This window comes from Acanthopagrus latus, chromosome 5 (genome assembly GCF_904848185.1).
Source record: "Acanthopagrus latus isolate v.2019 chromosome 5, fAcaLat1.1, whole genome shotgun sequence".
Classification (NCBI taxonomy): domain Eukaryota; kingdom Metazoa; phylum Chordata; class Actinopteri; order Spariformes; family Sparidae; genus Acanthopagrus; species Acanthopagrus latus.
In genome coordinates, this window is record NC_051043.1 from 5,173,955 (window position 1) to 5,192,895 (window position 18,941).

The window sequence follows — 18,941 nt, forward strand, 5'->3', positions numbered from 1 at the left end:
TGTTCTTCCAAAACGCCTGTGAGTCCTCCGCAGGGAACTTACAGGAAATCTCATAGGGATGGACAAGAGGAATTTTCCTTAGCGCAATGGAACTTTTACTTTGTAAGGTTTTACTGTGGCTATTCCAGTGTTACAGTATTTCACTGTTAGTTACTGATGTATCTTTACAGCTAAAAAGAAAAACTCTCTCACATTCAGTATAATAAATGGTATATTTTGGAGCTGGACTATCAAACTTCAATGTGGTCCATGTCACATTTTTTCCCATGTGCAGCCTGTGACCTTGCTTAACTCTGCTCACTCCACACTTTTGCTCTCCTTTGACCAATAATTGCACACAGGTGCCGGACACAAAGACACACATACAAACCTCACTGTCATCTGGCATTAATTTGATAAATCTAATAGAAGCACTTTTTCAGACAGTTAAGTGAAGTCATTTTTTGACTGCAAAAATCCTCAGTTAAATTTTCAAACTCTACACAAAGCGAATATTCTAAAACACACTACAGTTAAGTATTACCACTATGTAATAAGTAAAACACATCGTTAGCTGCCAGAAACTGTAGGAAATATGATAAAGTCAAATTTATCAGATTCTCAAAAACATAAACTATCACTCCCAGTTGATAACAAACTGTTACTTCTTAAAGTTAATGGATGCTTTATAAGAAACAAGCTGTGGTCTTACAGCTCAACACAGAATAGCAGTGCACCAAGAGCCTCGAAACTGTTACTTGGCTGTGAGTCAAAATGATTGGATCATCTCCAGTACAACAGATTGAGTCAGTTTTAATAGAGGAAAATATGAACAACATAAATGGGCTTATAGTGGGAAAAGGACGGGTTTCTAAGAATCTCACAGATGTTCCCGTTTCTCAGGGTTTTGGTTAATATGTCACGCCAACTCATCAAGGCACACTTAACCCAACTACGCTTTTTCCTCATCCAGGTTATTTATGTAAAATGCTCCAATGTGTAGAGATTTAAAATTCACTTGTGAAGATAGAGACTTGGTTTATCACCATACTCCATGCTAAGAGTTATGGCTAATAGTTTGCAAAAGTACCTGCAATTGAGAGAATAGTGGCATCATGGCAATTACTTCTTTTGAATACATAATATGTAAAATTTCTGGATCAAACGGCTGGACCTTTGTTATATATTATGCTGAGTTGTGCTAAAATTGAACTGCGTGAGCAACAACGTGCACCAAGGGTGTCTGTGTGTTTGAATTCAGTTCAATCCCTCAAGTCAGAACTCACCAGAGCCTCCAGTGCCATCTCTTCTTTTTCCCCTCTTCTCTCTGCATACCACAGTCCTTTTCCCCTCCAGCCAGAAGTGAACGTAAATGTACTTCTTAACCCCAAAAGTTAAAAAAAAGCAATCTGTGAGCTCACCTCCAGTCAGCAGATAGTTATGTAATAGAGAAGAATCTGACACAACTCTGGGTGTTTATTCCTCCATAATGTCGTCTCTGCACCTGTCATCCTCCTCCTAGCAGTAGAAATTACATGTTGTGCATTTAAAGGTCAGAGAGTAGGATCATTCGTTGCATATATGTTTACTTCAAGATGCAAGTTTAGTTTGTAGTTAGTAGCTACATTATTTCTGACAGACCTGAGATTTGTATTAATGACTGTGGTGTTGCACTCAGAAACCTTTGGGGGCACCAAGCCGCCAAAATGCCAACTTCTATATAATGTTGCCTTGTAACTCACCTCAACTAAGTGCATTCATTTGCTGTAGAAATGATTCCAAGGTCAACAGATTATACTGTCAGTGCTCTGGTTACTTTTCAGTTCATTTGTCACACAGTACAAAAAGGTACAGCTATAATTAAAAAAAAGAAGAGAAAAGTAAGACAGTGAAAGGACACTATACTGACATATTCATTTATTCCACAAAATTAAGTCAATATGGTTTTTAAGCTTAGTGTTTCATAACCTTTTTGCCCTCATGTACTCAAACCAAACAAGGCAGCAAAACACTGTTATTTCATGAGCTGAATCCCCTTTGTTATTATTTATTTACATTTTTGCTTGGTTGGAAATGCACAGGTGTTGCTAATAATGTTAATAATAGCTCTGTTGTAATCAAGTGTGCCAGTAAATCATGACACTGGGACAACGTGCACAATACCAGGAAAGCTGAATCATAAATTTAATCATTTACATCTGCCTATTATTCCTGCTTTGGCAGTCAGAAGGGCCTGATGTTAGCAAGTGGGGCCCAGAGTGTTTAAGACAGGTACAGCGGCCTGGACACAGCATCACTTGCAACACGAGCCTGAACACCCAGCAGCCAACAAGTGTTCAATACATCTTTTTTCAACTGCATGAAGCAAAGAGATCATTTCTGATCAGGGCCGTAGCTACCACTGAGGGCGCTGAGGTCAGGTCAATTTCACTATTTAGAAGCAATGACATGCTTTATAAACTATTTATTAGCAATTCTTTCTTGGAACGCTATGATTAATGATCATAATATTTGGTAAATGCTTCATAAATATTGTGTAGTTCACTCATAAACATTATGGTTGTGATATTTTTAACTTTTACAACTGCTTAGTACATATTTTATGAACCATTTCATTGTTTCTTGACAGTGAAACTACCTCACCTAACTAATAAATGATGTTATTATCAAGTGTAACCCGTGTTAGTAAGTTCATTCAAAGTCAAAATTGGCCATAAGAGTTATTTACCTTCTCCTTCTTCTGTTTTATGATATGTTGAGGACCTTATATGCTACAGGTGCTAACGCAGCTAAATCCACAGGTACTTCCGGTTATCCCTCTGCTAGCTTAAAACAAACAAATAAATATTCGCCATTATTGTTTTAATGAGAGAGATGTCACCTTAACTTACCTGCCCGCTGTTAGGCTCCTTGGCTTCATCTCTATTATTTCCATTTTTATTTCCATTTTCCATCCTCACTTGATAGCATTCACATGTGGAGCACACCTGTGACCCGCGGCCATGGCACACGGGGGGATTGCGTCGCCGCCTGAGTCAGTCCAGCAGGTCAAAGGTTAACTTCCCTAAACTGCCACTTTACGTGTTTCCTGTGTCGATCGATTTAACACTCTTGTGGCTGAGGTAAGACATGCATTTTCCAATGGCGTATTAGCTAGAGAAGGAATTCAGGGATGGACGGACCTGGTAACCACAGGATCGTATTTTCATCTTGTGTAGGTGGGAAACCTCTCACCTGTTTTCCTCTTCTTCCCCACGAGCTGCGCTCAGTCCTCCCAGATTCGCTGAAACGTGGCAGGGTTCTCTCGTTCACGGAGCAAAAACGTCAGCCCTCTTTAATAATATCAGATAACATGGTGGCAGAGAACATTTTGATATTTGCGCTGACGCATTCCAAAAAGGCAAAGTGCCCGCCTGCCACAGGGCATACATATGGAAGCCCTTTTCTGCAAGTAAACCTCCCACGGTAGATCAGAGTTATGACATTAAAAGTTATGAGATAAAAAAGTCATGAGGAAAAACATTGAAACTATGACATTTGAGACTCTGTCATTTCTTAATTTCATAATCTCATAATTGTGACTTTTAATCTCAATGTTTCTACTTTTTTCTCATAGTTATGACTTTTTTGTCTATAAATGTGACTTCTTATCACAAAGTTTCTACTTTTTTCCTCATGATTGTGAGATTTAATCACAACATTTCTACTTTTTTCTCATAGTTATGACTTTTTGTCTATAAATGTGACCTCTTATCACAAAGTTTAAACTTTTTTCCTCATAATTGTGATTTTTAATCTCAAAGCTTCTACTTTTTTCTCAAGAATTAGGACTTTTTTTTCCTCATAAATTTGATTTTTAATCTCAGAGTTGCAATTGTTTTATCAAAGTTATGACCTAGCTTTTTTCCCCCTTCATCGATGTGTTATTTATAAACTGGCAGAAATGGGCCTCCATATGTCAGTGACCTTTTCTGATCTGTGAGATATCGTTGTCTTGCATTGTCGGGATTACAGGAGCTATATGAGACAACATGCAAAGAAAGAGTGTAGGGGAAGTAAGACACGGTCATGTTATAGTTGCAGAACTGCTTTAACAAAACTAAAGTTGAAACTAGAGTTGTCCTGACAGAACATATTACCAAATGTGTGAAACAGCTAGCAATTATTTACAGCCATCCAAGTGGTAGACTTTGTGTTACAGAGAGCCACAAATACATCATACCCATAGAATGCAGTTAAAGACTCCTTGTGGAAACACGGCTACCTCGGGTTTCCTGGCCTTGTATTTTGTGGTTCTTTTTATTCTCATATTCCACTGAACAGAGCAATTTAGCCTATTATTTTAGGATCACATGTCTGTGCAGCCATATAATGCTGTCACTTAAACAATTCATCCAGTTTATTAGGACTTTCAGCAATGGCCGATGCTTATTTACCATCACATGTTGCCACGCATTATGTTATTCACTGAGGAATATTTTAGAGAGGTACAAACCATTGACATTCTTCTCAGTGAAGAATCTGCAGCCTGAAAGTAGTTTATTGAAATCAAACATCAGTGAGGCACATAGCCGGCCAATTTGGTGGTTTTATTAGTCATTTGGCTGCCGTATGGTCTCACTTTCCGTACAACCAACATACAGCGGTAACACTATGGGAGGCTGTTGCACAGCTGTGCCACTTCATGAATATATTTCTCCCTTTGGGTACATTTTTTAACACAGTGGGGGCAGGAGCAAAAACACTGCTGAGGATTAGGCAGAGAATGTGACTGGACATCCAGCAGGAAAAGGAGCCTGTTCGGTGATAAATTCATTTTATTATCAGCCATCTGAGACCAAAGAAATTTATTGTTTTATACTCTGCTACTTGGCCTGGGTGACTTTGCGAGTGGCCGATTTTCCACAATCCAGAAAAAAACGTCTCAAGAGAACTTACAATAGGAAACCATCTTCACAAGACATCAGTTAGGCAGACTATTATCAAATGAAATGTGCATGACTTAATTTTCACACAGATGGCTGATCATTTACTTAAGGCTATAAAGTAACATGTAAATAGTAAAGTTTATCAGCTTTGATGGCTCCTTCATCCTGGTTAAACTGCAGGAGTTCAGGCACTGAAGGGACATTCTGAGGTGGATTTGTTGTTTTCTAGCACCCTCTAGTGGGTCAAAGTTGCACACACTTCAGATCTTCCTCTACATGGCATTCATACAAAATGACTGCAGCAGCATGAGAATACCACACATTGTTTCACACATTGTACATGACATAAATACAGGATCACACATACGTATACATGATCACTGAGTTTTCATGCATACGTAATTGCAGTTGTATTAATATATATTAATATAAGTACTTCTATTTCGCATTTTTCCCCTCTCCATGAAGCTCAAAATGGTATGTCTCACTGGTCAAGGTGGAGTCAGTTCTGTGCAGGTGTCCAGAACAAGCCCAGACACTGGTTTCATTCTCTCTCCTGTTCGTCTCCTTGCATACACCCTTGTAATACTGCCATAAATCCCAAACTTACATTAGTCAGTAAATACTACTTATTCCAGTCATACATTTTATGATTCTGGTATTTCTTAGCCCACTCAAGTATTTTGTCCTCCTCCTAAGAAGTGATTTAAAAACTGCTACAGAAAATCAACACATCAAGCTTTGTTTGTTGATCAGTTTTGGTTTGCCTGACAGTGCTTTGGATACAACTGATCCAGTTTCAGAGGGACGACGTTCATGCACCGCCCCCTTAAAACCTTTAGTCTAGTTATGATTTGAACACCCCTGAAAGCTTTGAAGAAGTACTAGAAGACCAAACGCTTGGAGTCCACGTCAGCTCCAAGTGCACACTTGCATTGAATCCAAAGGAGGATATAACAAGTATTAAGATATTCTGAAATTCATGACATTTTTCAATGATACATCTTTGTCCCCACACTGTAACTGTGCCTATGATCTATTGTATAAAAAAATAGTATTACATTAATACCAAAGTAGAAGTATGTCGACTGGTACTGCCAGACTTTTGCACCCTGCTATACACAAGTAAAGGTTTCTTTGAGAGACACAAAAGACAAATCAGAGCCAAATCAGCGTCTTTATTTTACAAACGCATTATTCTATTGACATTTTTTCATATAATAAAAAAGCAATTTACAAGCTTAAGAACCAAAATGAAGCAGCACAGAATGATTATGAGTAAAATATATAATTTGAATAAATATATTTTATTTCATGCTATAAAATAAATTCATAAATGGCAATAGATACAACATCAGCTCTAGCTAGCTTCATTTACTTCATAGTTGTACAAAACAGTAGAGTTCTGAGGTTCACAGTTGGGTTGTGAGGTTGTGTGTAGAGTGGACAGAACAGGAGTTGGGACACTTCGGCTGCCATAGCTTCAGTTTAGGGTCTCCAGTGTTTCTCGAGCGTCAGCTCTGTGGAAAATATGGGCTCATTGAGACCTTGAGGCAGAATGTTTGGGAACCACTGACTGAGGACTTGTTTCCCCACCTGAAGAGAAGTGCACAATTATACTATGGACATAAGATGTATGTCCAATGAGACCACTTTTAACACTATATACCCTGAGTTCTAAGTTTTTTTTTTTGCCTTGTCACCAAATACATGAGCCAGAGACGTTGTAGCGCAGCATTTAGGGAGTTGTAAAAGGAAAAGGAGCAATAGCTGAAAACTTTCCCACTGATCCTAAACAACTACAACTACAGTCTCAGTGCCTGAGGAGCCAAAGGAGACCACTGAACATCAGCATGACAACAGACCGCCCGCTCCCAAAACAGTGGCTATACAGCCCCAAATCCCTTTCATTATTTGACACAGCTGGAGGTACAACTCTGAACAGTGCCACTAAGTTCGACGACTGAACCACACGCTCAGTTCTTGTGTTGCAGTTTACTGACTACCACTGGATCTCGACGAGCATTTAGCAACACCACTTTTTTCGCTTTTATATTTTTTTTTTTTCTGAGGAGGAAGCCAACCAGTCCAAAGTTTCAGAAAATATATAAAAAATAAATCGATATCAAATTTTCCTGGTCCTACTTCAATTCAACAGCTCCCTGACATTCAGTTAGTTTGATAGACGACAGGCCAATATTTCAATAGGCTTGATGATCCCAATACACCACTTTTAAAAAGGTTATTGCTCTTTTCTTATAATACACAGTGGACAGAAACTGACAGAAAAGCTATGGAAGACTTAAGATTTTTTTCTAAGCCTGTATCAGTGTTTGTAAACTACCTGAAGTGAGTTTATTATAAAAAGAATAGGACGAGCTGCAATTTCAAAAAGTAGTCTGACAGCCTTCCCTGTAAACACTTCCTTTTGATTACTTGTGGCCCATAATGCATCTCCTGTTCCTTTTCGGAGGTGTGGAACTAAGAGTCGATTCGAGTGTGTCAAGTTCAGTTGGTTGTGTGGGCGTACTATCACTTAAGTAATGACAGTTGATGAAAAGCATTAAAACAATTTCCCCTCCATTCACCTTTGATGATTACATGGACTTGTTTACTCATTTGATGATAAAAGAAAAAAAAAATCTGACTAGTCTAAAAGCACCGTTTAAGGGGAAAGGTCCCTACCGAAGTGATTGAGGCCATCACAGCTGAGTCCCTTCAGGGTAACTACAGTTAAACGAAACTTCCAGGAGGGAATTTACTATCACTGAAAAACTGTAAGTGCACAATTGATAACACAAATACAAGAAAACTCAAATTAAAAAAAAAAAAAATATCCATTGGCAATTTTATACAATTTTGTGGCTGAGCAACGTGCAATTAAGCTACAGTATATGAGAGTAAGCTTTTTTTTTTTTTCTCCGCAAATATTCAGTTTGTCTGCTAAATACCCGAGCAGCTGTTCCCCTTGCCAGATGCCAAGAGAACAGAGAGGAAGTAGATTTGCGTTTCTCATGCATCTCCTTCCTTCATTTAAATGCCTAAAACTATAGTACACTGCTAAGATTGTCCTCAGTGGTTAGAGAGGAGGGATACAGTATAGTCTCTGAACATAGGGCAATGGCCTGCAGAGAACAAGTCTGCCTCATTTGATTGTAATCAATTGCTACAAAAGCAGTTAAACCTTTAAATCAGTTGTCCACCACGTTGACAGAAATAATAAAAAGTGAAAACGGGGGATCGGACTCCAACTACAAAATGGACAAGAATTACATGAATTAATTTCTTTTCATTCTTGGCACCACTTCACAATAAATGATGTGGCCATATCTTATTATAATCTCTCTGTTCAATCCATTAAAAAATGAAAGAGGCACAGGAATCTAAGTGCCAGAATCTAAAATGTAAAGCTTGTGGCAAGGCACTAAGTTTAAGATGCCACTTTTTGTGAAGTATTCTCTCTTTTGTTTACATTGGCTTTAAACAATTACAATACCTATTGCACAACTTTTATATTGTCAGCTTTCGTATGGCTTAATATATGTTACTTATGACTTCGCTGCGTAATGAATTCTTAGCAAATTGTTCAAATTGTACACAAGTGATTGTTATAAGCTGGGAAACATACATTCCTTGCAAACTGCAATGAACTAGACCTACATTAAATTAGGAACTTATTCTTTTTAATGAGCATTCAATTACACAATACAGTCAATAAATTTACTGTCAAAAATCACCCATCAGTCTTTGGTGTGAACTCTTGGCACAAAATTGTTTTAGCAGTTTGTACCCTTTAACTCACAAAACATTGCTGACAATAATGCAAGAAGGTATGCATTTCCTATTTTTTTCTAGATAAAGGGCAAGAATCATCATAGGCAGATTAAAGTAATTTATTTCTTTCCAAAATTATTTGGAAACTGATTTGTTGAGGTCAGATCAGCTGTCACATCTGCAAACCACATCTGTAGCTGGCAGAAATTAACTTGAATTGGTAACATTCATCTAAAACGTATTGTAAAGGTGGACATATGATGAAGTGTTTGTGGTAAATCCTTTGACATAAAATGAACGGAAAGCTAGCTATACCGATTTTTTGCAAAAACCCTCTAAAGCTTGGTTTGCTATCCTAACTCTTAATGAGTGAAGACGATGACAGCACATTCAGTGGAATAAAAGGACTGCTCTCTTGACATAACATTACACATAAGCAATAAAACAGCAAATTCTCGCACCAAATGCACACAAAGTAGAAAATTATATAACTGTGAAATAATCCATCTCAATTTGTTGGCACAAATTCAGCATGGACCAGACGGGACAAAATAAAAGCATAAAGCAGGTGCTCTTCTAAAAAGGCATTAACCAGCTGGATGGCAAATAAGAAACCAGGATAGCACAAAGGGGACCACCCAGCTGAGCATTAAATTTGCTAAATATGACATGATAACCAATCAGGCCTTTTATGTATTCACTATGAATGCAGATTATCTTAAATCACAATGGAAATAAAACCAAGTCTCTATATACTAACACCACCCCCATCCCTGATCCCCATGGTTCAAACAGTATAGATAAAATATAATGTTGCCATATGCATGGCTTGTAGCCAATAGTATTCATGTGATTGCAGAGTCTCAACAAACCGCTGTGAAGCATGTACTACTCTGCTGCTGCACCAGAATTAAGACAGAAATTAGCACATTTTAATCAATGGGACAGCACCGACCCCACCCACTAACTCTGCAAAGTGCATCAATACTTTGGATCACCACTTAACCCTACCAACATTTTACTCTTAGCTGTAATCTAGCTATGCCACAAGTGTCAACACCAAAGTCGGACTGACAAATGCGGAAAACATATTCAAAGTCTGCGTTTGACCCCAACCAATACAGAGAAGAAAGATCACAGATCAATGGTCCCACCATAAAGGGTAGGACAGAATGAAAAAAAGGAAACAAGCTAGCTCTTTCAAATAATGGAAGAAAAACCATGTCAAAATGGCTGAGATTCCTTTGTTCTTTCTGTTTGCATATTATTCAGACTATGAAGATTTGTGTGAACAGACTCAGAGCTGTTCCTACTGTGCTGAGTTGAAGTACTCCTGTCTCTGTTAGACACTGAGTATAAACCTAGAAGCCTACCCCAGGACAAAACAATTTACACATAGAATAATTCAGTATAAGTCCGCAATCAGAGTATAGAGGAATACAAATGACTTCACTGTATGGACATAATTCACCCATTACATGGATGATAGCATCAAGAGCCACACCTTGGCCAACAAAGATCTGCAGTAGTGATGAGATAAAAAGTGTTTTGTGGAACCAACATTATAAGACAGCAAAATCTTGAAAAGTATACAGAGCCATTTCTTACTCTATTCTCTCTATCACCAAAAACAGACATGAAGGAAATCTGGCAAATGTAATGCACTCCTAACATAGCACCTTCTTAATCATAAATTTAACCTGGCTGACCATGAAACATTTGACAAGGACTTTGTCCCGAATCCATACAATCAGCAAGGAATATTTCCCCTAAGTATCAAGGCTTTGTGTTGAGAGAATATTCTTTACAGGGTTTGGCAATAAGATACTGTACATACAACCTAAAACGGATTTCAAAACGGTGAATACATCTGTGCCTGGTAGGTTCTTGGCTATGAGGTAGAACCTGGTGAGTTTCGTTTAAGTTAAAATACTGTCTATTATGAGTATGTAGTTGCATCATGAGGTATTGAACGGATATGTCACACGAAGCTTTGCACTGGCAGAAAAATCATTCCTTGTGAGTAAGTGACCTCCTGTGGCCACATGTGCAAAAACAGGTCAGGTAAAAAGGTGATATGACTAGCATCTTACCAGAGCTTTCACATTATCAATTATTGCAACATGCCTATATAACTCTGTAAATATGTTTTAAAAAACATGGAAAGATAAAAAGAGAAAATCAATGAGGGGGTCGTGATTATTGTGACCTCCTCAAAAATAGTAAGTTGTTACTCCCTTTGCTTGAAAGAATCAAATTTCTATAAAGCACCCATTTGCTCTCTGCATTCACCATCTAACTTTCATAAAATTGACAGAAACTCTTGACGCAAGAAAAGTCCATAGTGGAGGGAGCCGATTCAAAAAGAAGTAAAGTCCTTTAAGTTGAGTTGAAATAAACATTTCTTAAAGCTTCCTTAACCTGAAGCAAGGACCTAAAAATCACATCTTGATGCTTGAGCCTCCTCCGGACTGCATTTTGAACTCTCCTCCATATCATTGGCTGGTGCCTCCTCTGCATATTGCGCCTCAAAGGCAATCCCCTCAGACGTATCCTCTTGGTCCTTCTGACCTGAGCCTCCCTCCGTCCTCTCTGGAGAGTCCACATGATTACTGCCCTCTGATACTCCCATGTGCTTCTTCCTCAGGTGCTGGTTAAGGGTGCCCTGAAATGGGAAGCATTTTCCACAGATCTGACAGTGGAAGGGCTTGTTGTCTGTGTGGCCACGGATGTGGTACTCCAGCTGGTCTTTTCTTGTATACTTCTTGCCACAGAACTTACAAACAAATGGGGTGATTCCCATGTGCAGGCGCATGTGACGATCCAGGCTCCCTTTCTGATTGAAGGTCTTCCCACAGTATATGCAAATGAGTCTCTCATTGTAGGGGTACCACTGGCTCCGCTGGCAGCGCTCTCGCACATCGTTCTCCAACCCTGCAGGTCCCACAGCTGATTCGCTGTCATCTGAGCCTGGTTTGATATGACTAAGCACCCCTGCGGGGATGGCCAAGGGACGCCTTGCCCTGGCTCGCCCACCTCTGAAGCCACTGAGTATCGAGCGGGAAGGACTGGAGTTGCTGAGGTTGACAAAGCAAGGGGAGGTCAGCCCTGAGTAAGAATAGGTAGCAGACTGGATGACAGGACCATAGGAACCCACACTAACAGCCAAAACCTGTTCTCCATCCACCAACTCTGTGTGGTAGCCATCATCACCAGCTGAAGAACTATCGGAGTAAGAGGGCCTGTCGGGCTTCTCTATCTTCACATGCACATCTGTTACTTGCCCATCTTTGCCAATCAGTTCCACTTGCTCTGTTTCTCCCTCCATGGGAGCATCATGTTCTGACACGCTATCACTGCTGCCTCGGTCCGACTGGCCCTCCTCTTGCTGCGGCCGCCCCCGGCCCAGGCCTTTTGCAGCCAGCTCAAAGCGCGCTTCGTGTCCTGCCTGATTCTGCCGGGAGTAGTAAGGGGGGGAGATCTGGGTAGGGTTTATAAAGAGGTTGCTGTCATTGACCCCATTGTGGCTGGTCTGCAGGTCGTCCTTCTCTGGGCTGCAGACGGTAACTGGGATACTGATCTTGGAGTGGATGCTCTCCAGGATTTGGGTACACTTGTCAATGATGGCCTGCATCTGCAGAAAGCTAGCTGCAGTGAGGAAACTGATGATATCCTTGAGCTGCAGGGACATGTGTCCTGTGTAGCAGAATGCAAGAAGCTTCTCAAACACCTCAGGGCTTTTGATGACCGAGATGGAAAGGCCACTCATGGTGCTGAGGGCTGAGTGGTCACGAAAGTAGGGTGAACTAGCTGCCAGCACAGCCTTGTGGGCTCGAAATGGCTGGCCCTGAATGTGAACAATGATGTCACACAACTTCCCTTGCAGCCGCAGCTCGTTGAGCTGGGTCAGTACAGTGTTACTGAACTCCGGCACATCAAACTCGATGTAGCTGCCGTCGTCCATTTCTTGGATATGTTTCTCCAGTTTGCCGACTGCCTGGTGGGAAAAGGAAAAGAAAACATTAGGTTTTGAAACCTGGCACTTGGAATGATTTTACTTTTACTTTTCCCCATTTCACAAAAAGCTACTGTGCTGTTTTTGTAAGACAAATGAGACAGAAGGAAAGATGAGCAATGAATAAAGGTTTACTTTATACAAATGATCTGAAAAAAGAAACTAAATTCATCACAGCAAACACAGCACATTATACAGTGGGACTTGAGAGTTTGCGAATCCTAATCTAAAATATTTCTGCATAAACATGAGCTAAAACATCATCAGAATTTAATGCAATTATTAAAAGTAGATAAAGAGAACCCAACTAAACAAATGAGACACAAATATTACAGTTGGTCATTCGTTTGTTGAGGAAAATAATCCAATATCACATATTTGGGAGTGGCAAAAGTATGTGAACCATTGCTTTCAGTATCTGGTGTAACACCTTTGTGCAGCAATAACTGCAACTAAACATTTCCAGTAACTGTTGGTTTGTCCCGCACTTTGGCTTGGAGGACATTTAGCCCATTCCTCCGTGCAGACAAGCCTCAGCTCTGGGATTTTAGGTGGTTTCTCACATGAAGCGCTCGCGTTGGTCCTTACAGAACATTTCGATTGGATTAAGGTCAGGACTTGGACTTGGCCCTTCCAAAATATTAACTTTATTTTTCTTTAACCATTCTTTGGTAGAACGATTTGTGTGCTTAGGGTCGTTGCATTGTTGCATGACCTACATTCTTCTGAGCTTCAGTGCAGGGACAGATTACTTGACATCTTCCTTTAGAATTTGCTGGTAGATTTCAGAAGTCATTCTTCCATCAAACATGGAAAGCCATCCTTGCCCAGATGCAGCAAAACAGGCCCAAACCATGATACTACCACCACCATGTTTCGCAGATGGGATAAGGTTCATATACTGGAATGCAGTATTTTCCTATCTCCAAACACAACACTTCTCATTAACAAAAAGTTCTATTTTGGTCCTGTCTGGTGGACTCCTGAAGGTAATTTGTGACCTCGCTGATGATTATAGGTCTTGCTCTTGCAGTAATATTTATTGGTCGACCACTCCAGGGGAGGGTAACAATTTGCGCTGGATGATGTATCGTTTGAGCATTGTCAACGTGATGTTCATGTGCACAATAGTCACATGGCAGGGCCTGCGATGTAGGAGGCAAATTATAACTCATCTAATTTCAAGGGTACCTGACACACACTGTGCATGCAGACTCCGCATGCGCAGCGATCCACCAATCACATTAGTTCTTAATCAGTGTGCCAAAGCAGACCAGCCCCTGCACATGGAATGAGTCGCTGGTAACAACATTGAAAAATTAGCAACGAACAAGAGAAAACTGCCAAAAAACGAAGACTTGTTTGCAAAAAGAAAAGCAATGTCAGTATTCTGGATCAAACACGTGTTCTGTATCGACAGTGCCTTGCATCTGTTGCCACAACGAGAGGTAACACAACTTGTTTGACCATTTATGTCACAGCTCAGTACAACAAGAACAGGTAAGATCAGTGCAGTTTAACTGTCCACAAGATAGCAGCAGTGCAGCATAACATGAAGTGCTATTTAGGTCATCTGATGAAAATTCCTGGATTTTTTCATATTGCAATATGTATCGCAGGGTTGAAAAAAAAAAATTGCATTTTTTTTCCAATATCGTGCAGCCCTAGTAACAGTATTTGTGAATTTCCTTAATTTGTACACAATATGTCTGACTGTGGATTGGTGGAGTCCAAACTCTTTGGAGATGGTTTTGTAACCTTTCCAGTCTCATGAGGATCAGAAAATCTTTTTCTTAGGTCCTCAGAAAACTCCTTTGTTCATGCCATGATGCACTTTCACAACCGGATGTGAAGATCAGACTTTGATAGATCCCTGTCCAAGAACAGGACACCCACTGATTGTCTGATTGTCATCCTATTAAATAACTCTAATTTCACCATCAAATTAACTGCCAATCCTAGATCCCCAATGTTTTCACATTTTATGAAAAGCTTCAGTTTTCATAATGGGTCTAACACCAATTTTAACCATTTGTTGTTACAACATACGGGAAGAATAGAAAATACCAGTTGTATTCTTGGAATGGTACTACATCGACAGAATGAAGTTTAAGTACTAAAAGGAGGAGAACCAAATCAATATATTGTAGGGATGCCCAATATACATCAGACCGATAAATTATCTGGCCGATATTGGAAAATGTATATTATTGACAGAAAATCTAATAAACTGATGAGTAAATAAACAAGGGGTTTAACACAATGAATCTTATTAGAGCTATGAATAATAAAGCATCCACCTTTGCCTGCTACATCTTAGTCTTTTAACCTTCAGGGGTGCATAAATTACAGGTTATGAACTTATTTTTAAAATACAAAAATTGATAATCATATTATTTTCAGTTATCAGTATAGCTGATGAAATCAGGTAAATATCGCTTATCTGCATCGGCTGAAAAAAAACCTTAATTTATTGGTTATTCATAACTGGGTGCTCACAGATACATCCATATCAACAAAGATGTCCCATATGTGCCCATATGAAAACTTAATGCTCGGGGTAAGTTAGAATGATTACATTCGGAAATGTATTCATTGAGCGCACTGATGTCAATTTGGACAATGCACCTTAAACTATAAATTATCTTGACTTATTTACATGTAAAATTGCAAGTGTTGTTTATTTTTAATTTTTTTTAATTTATTGAATCATCCGCACTGCACCCATAATTGCTAAACAGAAAATTGGGCCTAATGTAGATGGCACAATTGCCGCTGCTAGAACAGAATGTACCAATGATCTACACACACTGACTGGGGTGGAGCGTGAACGTCATGTGAGGACAGCCATAAAGATGTACATCCAGCATTTGGCAGTGAAAGAAGAAAATCTGGTTCTGCTTGAAGGGTGCGTATGAACTAAGCTTTCTCTAAGAGTCTCTTTCTTCAAAGCTTCTTTGATATAGTTTAATAAATGACTTACAGTAAGTAGCATAGCCTAATTGTGTTTTTTTCACTGATTTATCTCATCATTCCAACTGGCGTGCATAACTGACAACTACCTCTCCCTGCATTAAGATATCTCATAGCATGCCAGCCATGACATTGAAGCTGTCTGTAAAACACATTCCCAGCATGAACAGAATTGCTGCACAATCACTGGCATACTACCCTTACACAATAACATACAGAATTGACCTGGTTGATAAAATATTAACAGCACTGCCTTCTCAGCAGAACTAGTTAAACCAGTCCTTGAAAAGCTGCAACTGTGAAATCCAATTATACCATGCCTGCTGTGTAATAGTATGTATATCAAAGAAAATACTTATGTGTTGCAAAACCTTGGTATTCTCCAGCTTAACCCTCATCTCCCCCAACTCCATCTGCCCTTCTCCCATCTCTCCTGCTGCATCTCCTCTCTGCCTCCCTGCCCCTTGCTGGAAATTCAGCATGATTTGCGCATTGAGTCCCTGTCAGCACTTTGGGAACGTAAACACTTTCTCCAGTTGCCAAAAGCTTGCCAAGACACCTGTCCGACCAACCATATGCTCCCATTCTGGCACAGGAGAAGCGAAGATGTAGCAAAACACGATAGAAAGAATCGTAAGAAGGTGAACATTAGTTTTACTCGGCCATTACCAGCCTTCAAATACAACATGTTCAAACACTAAAACATATCAGTGATGCCTGCCAGCAGCATGCATACTGAATGGAGCCAAGTTGAAGGGAAGCCAAAGAATGCATGCTCAGTAGTTGAGATTCACATGCTGGGCAAGGGTCACATGCTTGGCTCACGTGGGAAAAGTGAAAATGTTTAAACTCAGCTCAAAAATTCCATCTGCAGCTCAAGTTCCTTGCCTGGTAATAAACCTTTTTGACACGGGTGCTTCATGTAGGAAGGTATAAAGGATGCTGAGTACATTGTGATAGTTTGGCTGACCAAGGTCAGCATAACTCTGGTGAATAGATGACATGACGATTAAGTCTCTAATCTATAACGCTGGCATGTCACTCAAAAAAGAATTCACAAAATAAAAAGAGAAAAAAGAAACATTTGTAGAAAAATCTAAGTCAGCAGGCAAACATTGTATGCTTTCTTCAACATCAGCAGCATTTCACCTACTTTGAAAAACAGCTTGTGGTGCAGAGCAGCCCCAGAACAGAACTGCTTAACAGGCAAAGGTTGGGAGAGCAATTTAAAACAGACAATAATAATAAAAAAAATAAATAAAGATAAAAATAGACTAGACTAGCAGTTAAGGTATGATGTGATTTGGCTTTGGTAACATGCTTTGTGGAAAGTGTTTAGGCTTGACTGGAGCTCAGTATGCAGGGCTAAATATTTTATGCTGAGCCTTTGTGTGTTTTCTAGGAGTATACTGGCAAACAAGTTAATGCTCATCTTTCATTTGTGCCTACTCATGCACTCATCACATGAACATGTGTGGAGACTTTAAAGACTATCTTTATACTTTTCCATCGGCAAATACCTTGTTAAACTTTCTGTAATTTATAAAACAAAGAGCCATACATTTAGAAAATCCCTGAACAGAATCCAAATTGACTAACAGAATTATACTTAATTCTGTACTGTACAGTCCAGTGAGGGAAGTTTGCCATAATCACATTATCAAGTTCTTCTTTATAAAGGAGATAGCAAGAACACATCCACAAACAGTCCTTCCTATTTCCAACATCTGCATTCACTACAAGCAACAAGTGATGCATTCAGTAATATGTTGAAAAGGGAATGATTTGGTCCACAACAGTACTCTGTCCTGTCCCTCCAGCAGCAGTTATCGTGCTTTTTACACTGAGACCACTGCCTTTTAAAGACCAGCACTAATTGTCACTACAATATCATCCTGCTACAAAGTATTTTTACCTAGAGCCACTGTGCAGTGATTTCATGGTTGCAATACAGCTAGCAGTGACACATTTGACGCAATGCCCTTAAAGAAGGTTTTATTACCGCCAAATGGTCAGATGGGAGAGAAATCAGTCAGCCCCCATTTGCTGCTGAAATGCAGAGAAAACCCTGCAAATGTCTCCATGCAGAGCTCAAGCTTTATTGTGTTCTTTAGGTGAATTCTGATATCATATAATATAACAATACTATATATAGGTATGGACCAAAAGGTTTTTTTAGGGCTAATTAATGTATTATTAGTTATCAATGAACACCAGCTATTTAAAACAGATATACATCTGCAGTAAATAATTAAAATCTTAAAAAATAAGAAGAATAATAACAACTACAATTTACTTGAGTACTGTCCTTAACATACTTGAGGCAAGATCTTATTTAAGTAATGCAATTTCCAGCTACTTTATACTGCCACTTGTCTAAATGATAACATACAGTTACTGTGCAGATTCAGCTTCTTCAGTGTTGACAGGCTATCACATGTGATGCGTAACCAACCAGATAGTGTTGTGGCTGGGACAAGACCGAGAAAATATGTGGCATCAAAGACAAAGCAGGACATTTCCAAATGAATTTATTTTATAGGCAATCTGACGAAAAATATCACCAATGCCAATAATCTGGGGAAAAAAAAAAAAAAAGAAGAAGCTGAGGAGCAGCTTCAATAATCAGCCAGATCAATAATAGGTATTTCCCTTCAACATATCACACTAGTAATAAATACTTATTAAATACTGATATTTCATGTTTAACAACACAGGTTTGCCTTTTTACCATGTGATCTGTAAAACAGGAAATATGGTGACATCTGATCTATATTGATAAGTGTAACATTCCCAAGAGGGTTTTTTTTGCCGACGGTGCTAGTGTCCTCATTCTACAACTATGATATGTAAAAGTGAAAAGCAGTCAACTTGGGTTTAGTGATCAGCGCCACAATATCATGCACGCACAACAAATTGTAAAAAAGGTTACCAAAAAATATCAACAACATTGGTACTCTTTGCTAATGTATAGATATCTGCTTCACACAGAACTGCTTTAAACTGTAACACCTGACAGTGCCCCAGCAATGTCTGAAATATTTTCAGGCTACACCTCACCCTGCTGGAAAAAACAGCATAGACCAGCACCAAAACCAGCACCAAAACACAACATATGTTAGTAAAACCAGCATATGTTGTGTTTTGATGCTGGTCTGTGCTGTTTTTTTTTTTTTTTTTTTTTTTCCCCCAGTAGGGCACATAGTCCCCTTTTACAAGACATTACTATATGCACCTGGCATCTATATACCTTGTATTGCACAACCACTCAT

At 39.3% G+C, this 18,941-nt stretch overlaps 1 protein-coding gene and 1 long non-coding RNA gene across 2 annotated transcripts in view; both read right to left on the reverse strand.

The window, feature by feature from the left end:
• Positions 1–3,258, reverse strand: part of LOC119019765 — a 56,228-nt gene extending 52,970 nt beyond the window's left edge. The window contains exons 1-3 of the long non-coding RNA XR_005075148.1: positions 2,871–3,258; positions 1,722–1,833; positions 1,401–1,497 (exon numbers count right to left, since the gene is read on the reverse strand). This is a non-coding gene — a long non-coding RNA (uncharacterized LOC119019765). The remainder of the gene's footprint in view (positions 1–1,400; positions 1,498–1,721; positions 1,834–2,870) is intronic.
• A 2,807-nt stretch (positions 3,259–6,065) lies between these two features.
• The window catches only part of zbtb34 (zinc finger and BTB domain containing 34), a 14,584-nt gene continuing 1,708 nt past the window's right edge, over positions 6,066–18,941 (reverse strand). Inside the window, exon 2 of the mRNA XM_037098070.1 lies at positions 6,066–12,678. Coding sequence (XP_036953965.1) covers positions 11,116–12,678 — 1,563 coding nt within the window. The 3' untranslated portion in view covers positions 6,066–11,115. The remainder of the gene's footprint in view (positions 12,679–18,941) is intronic.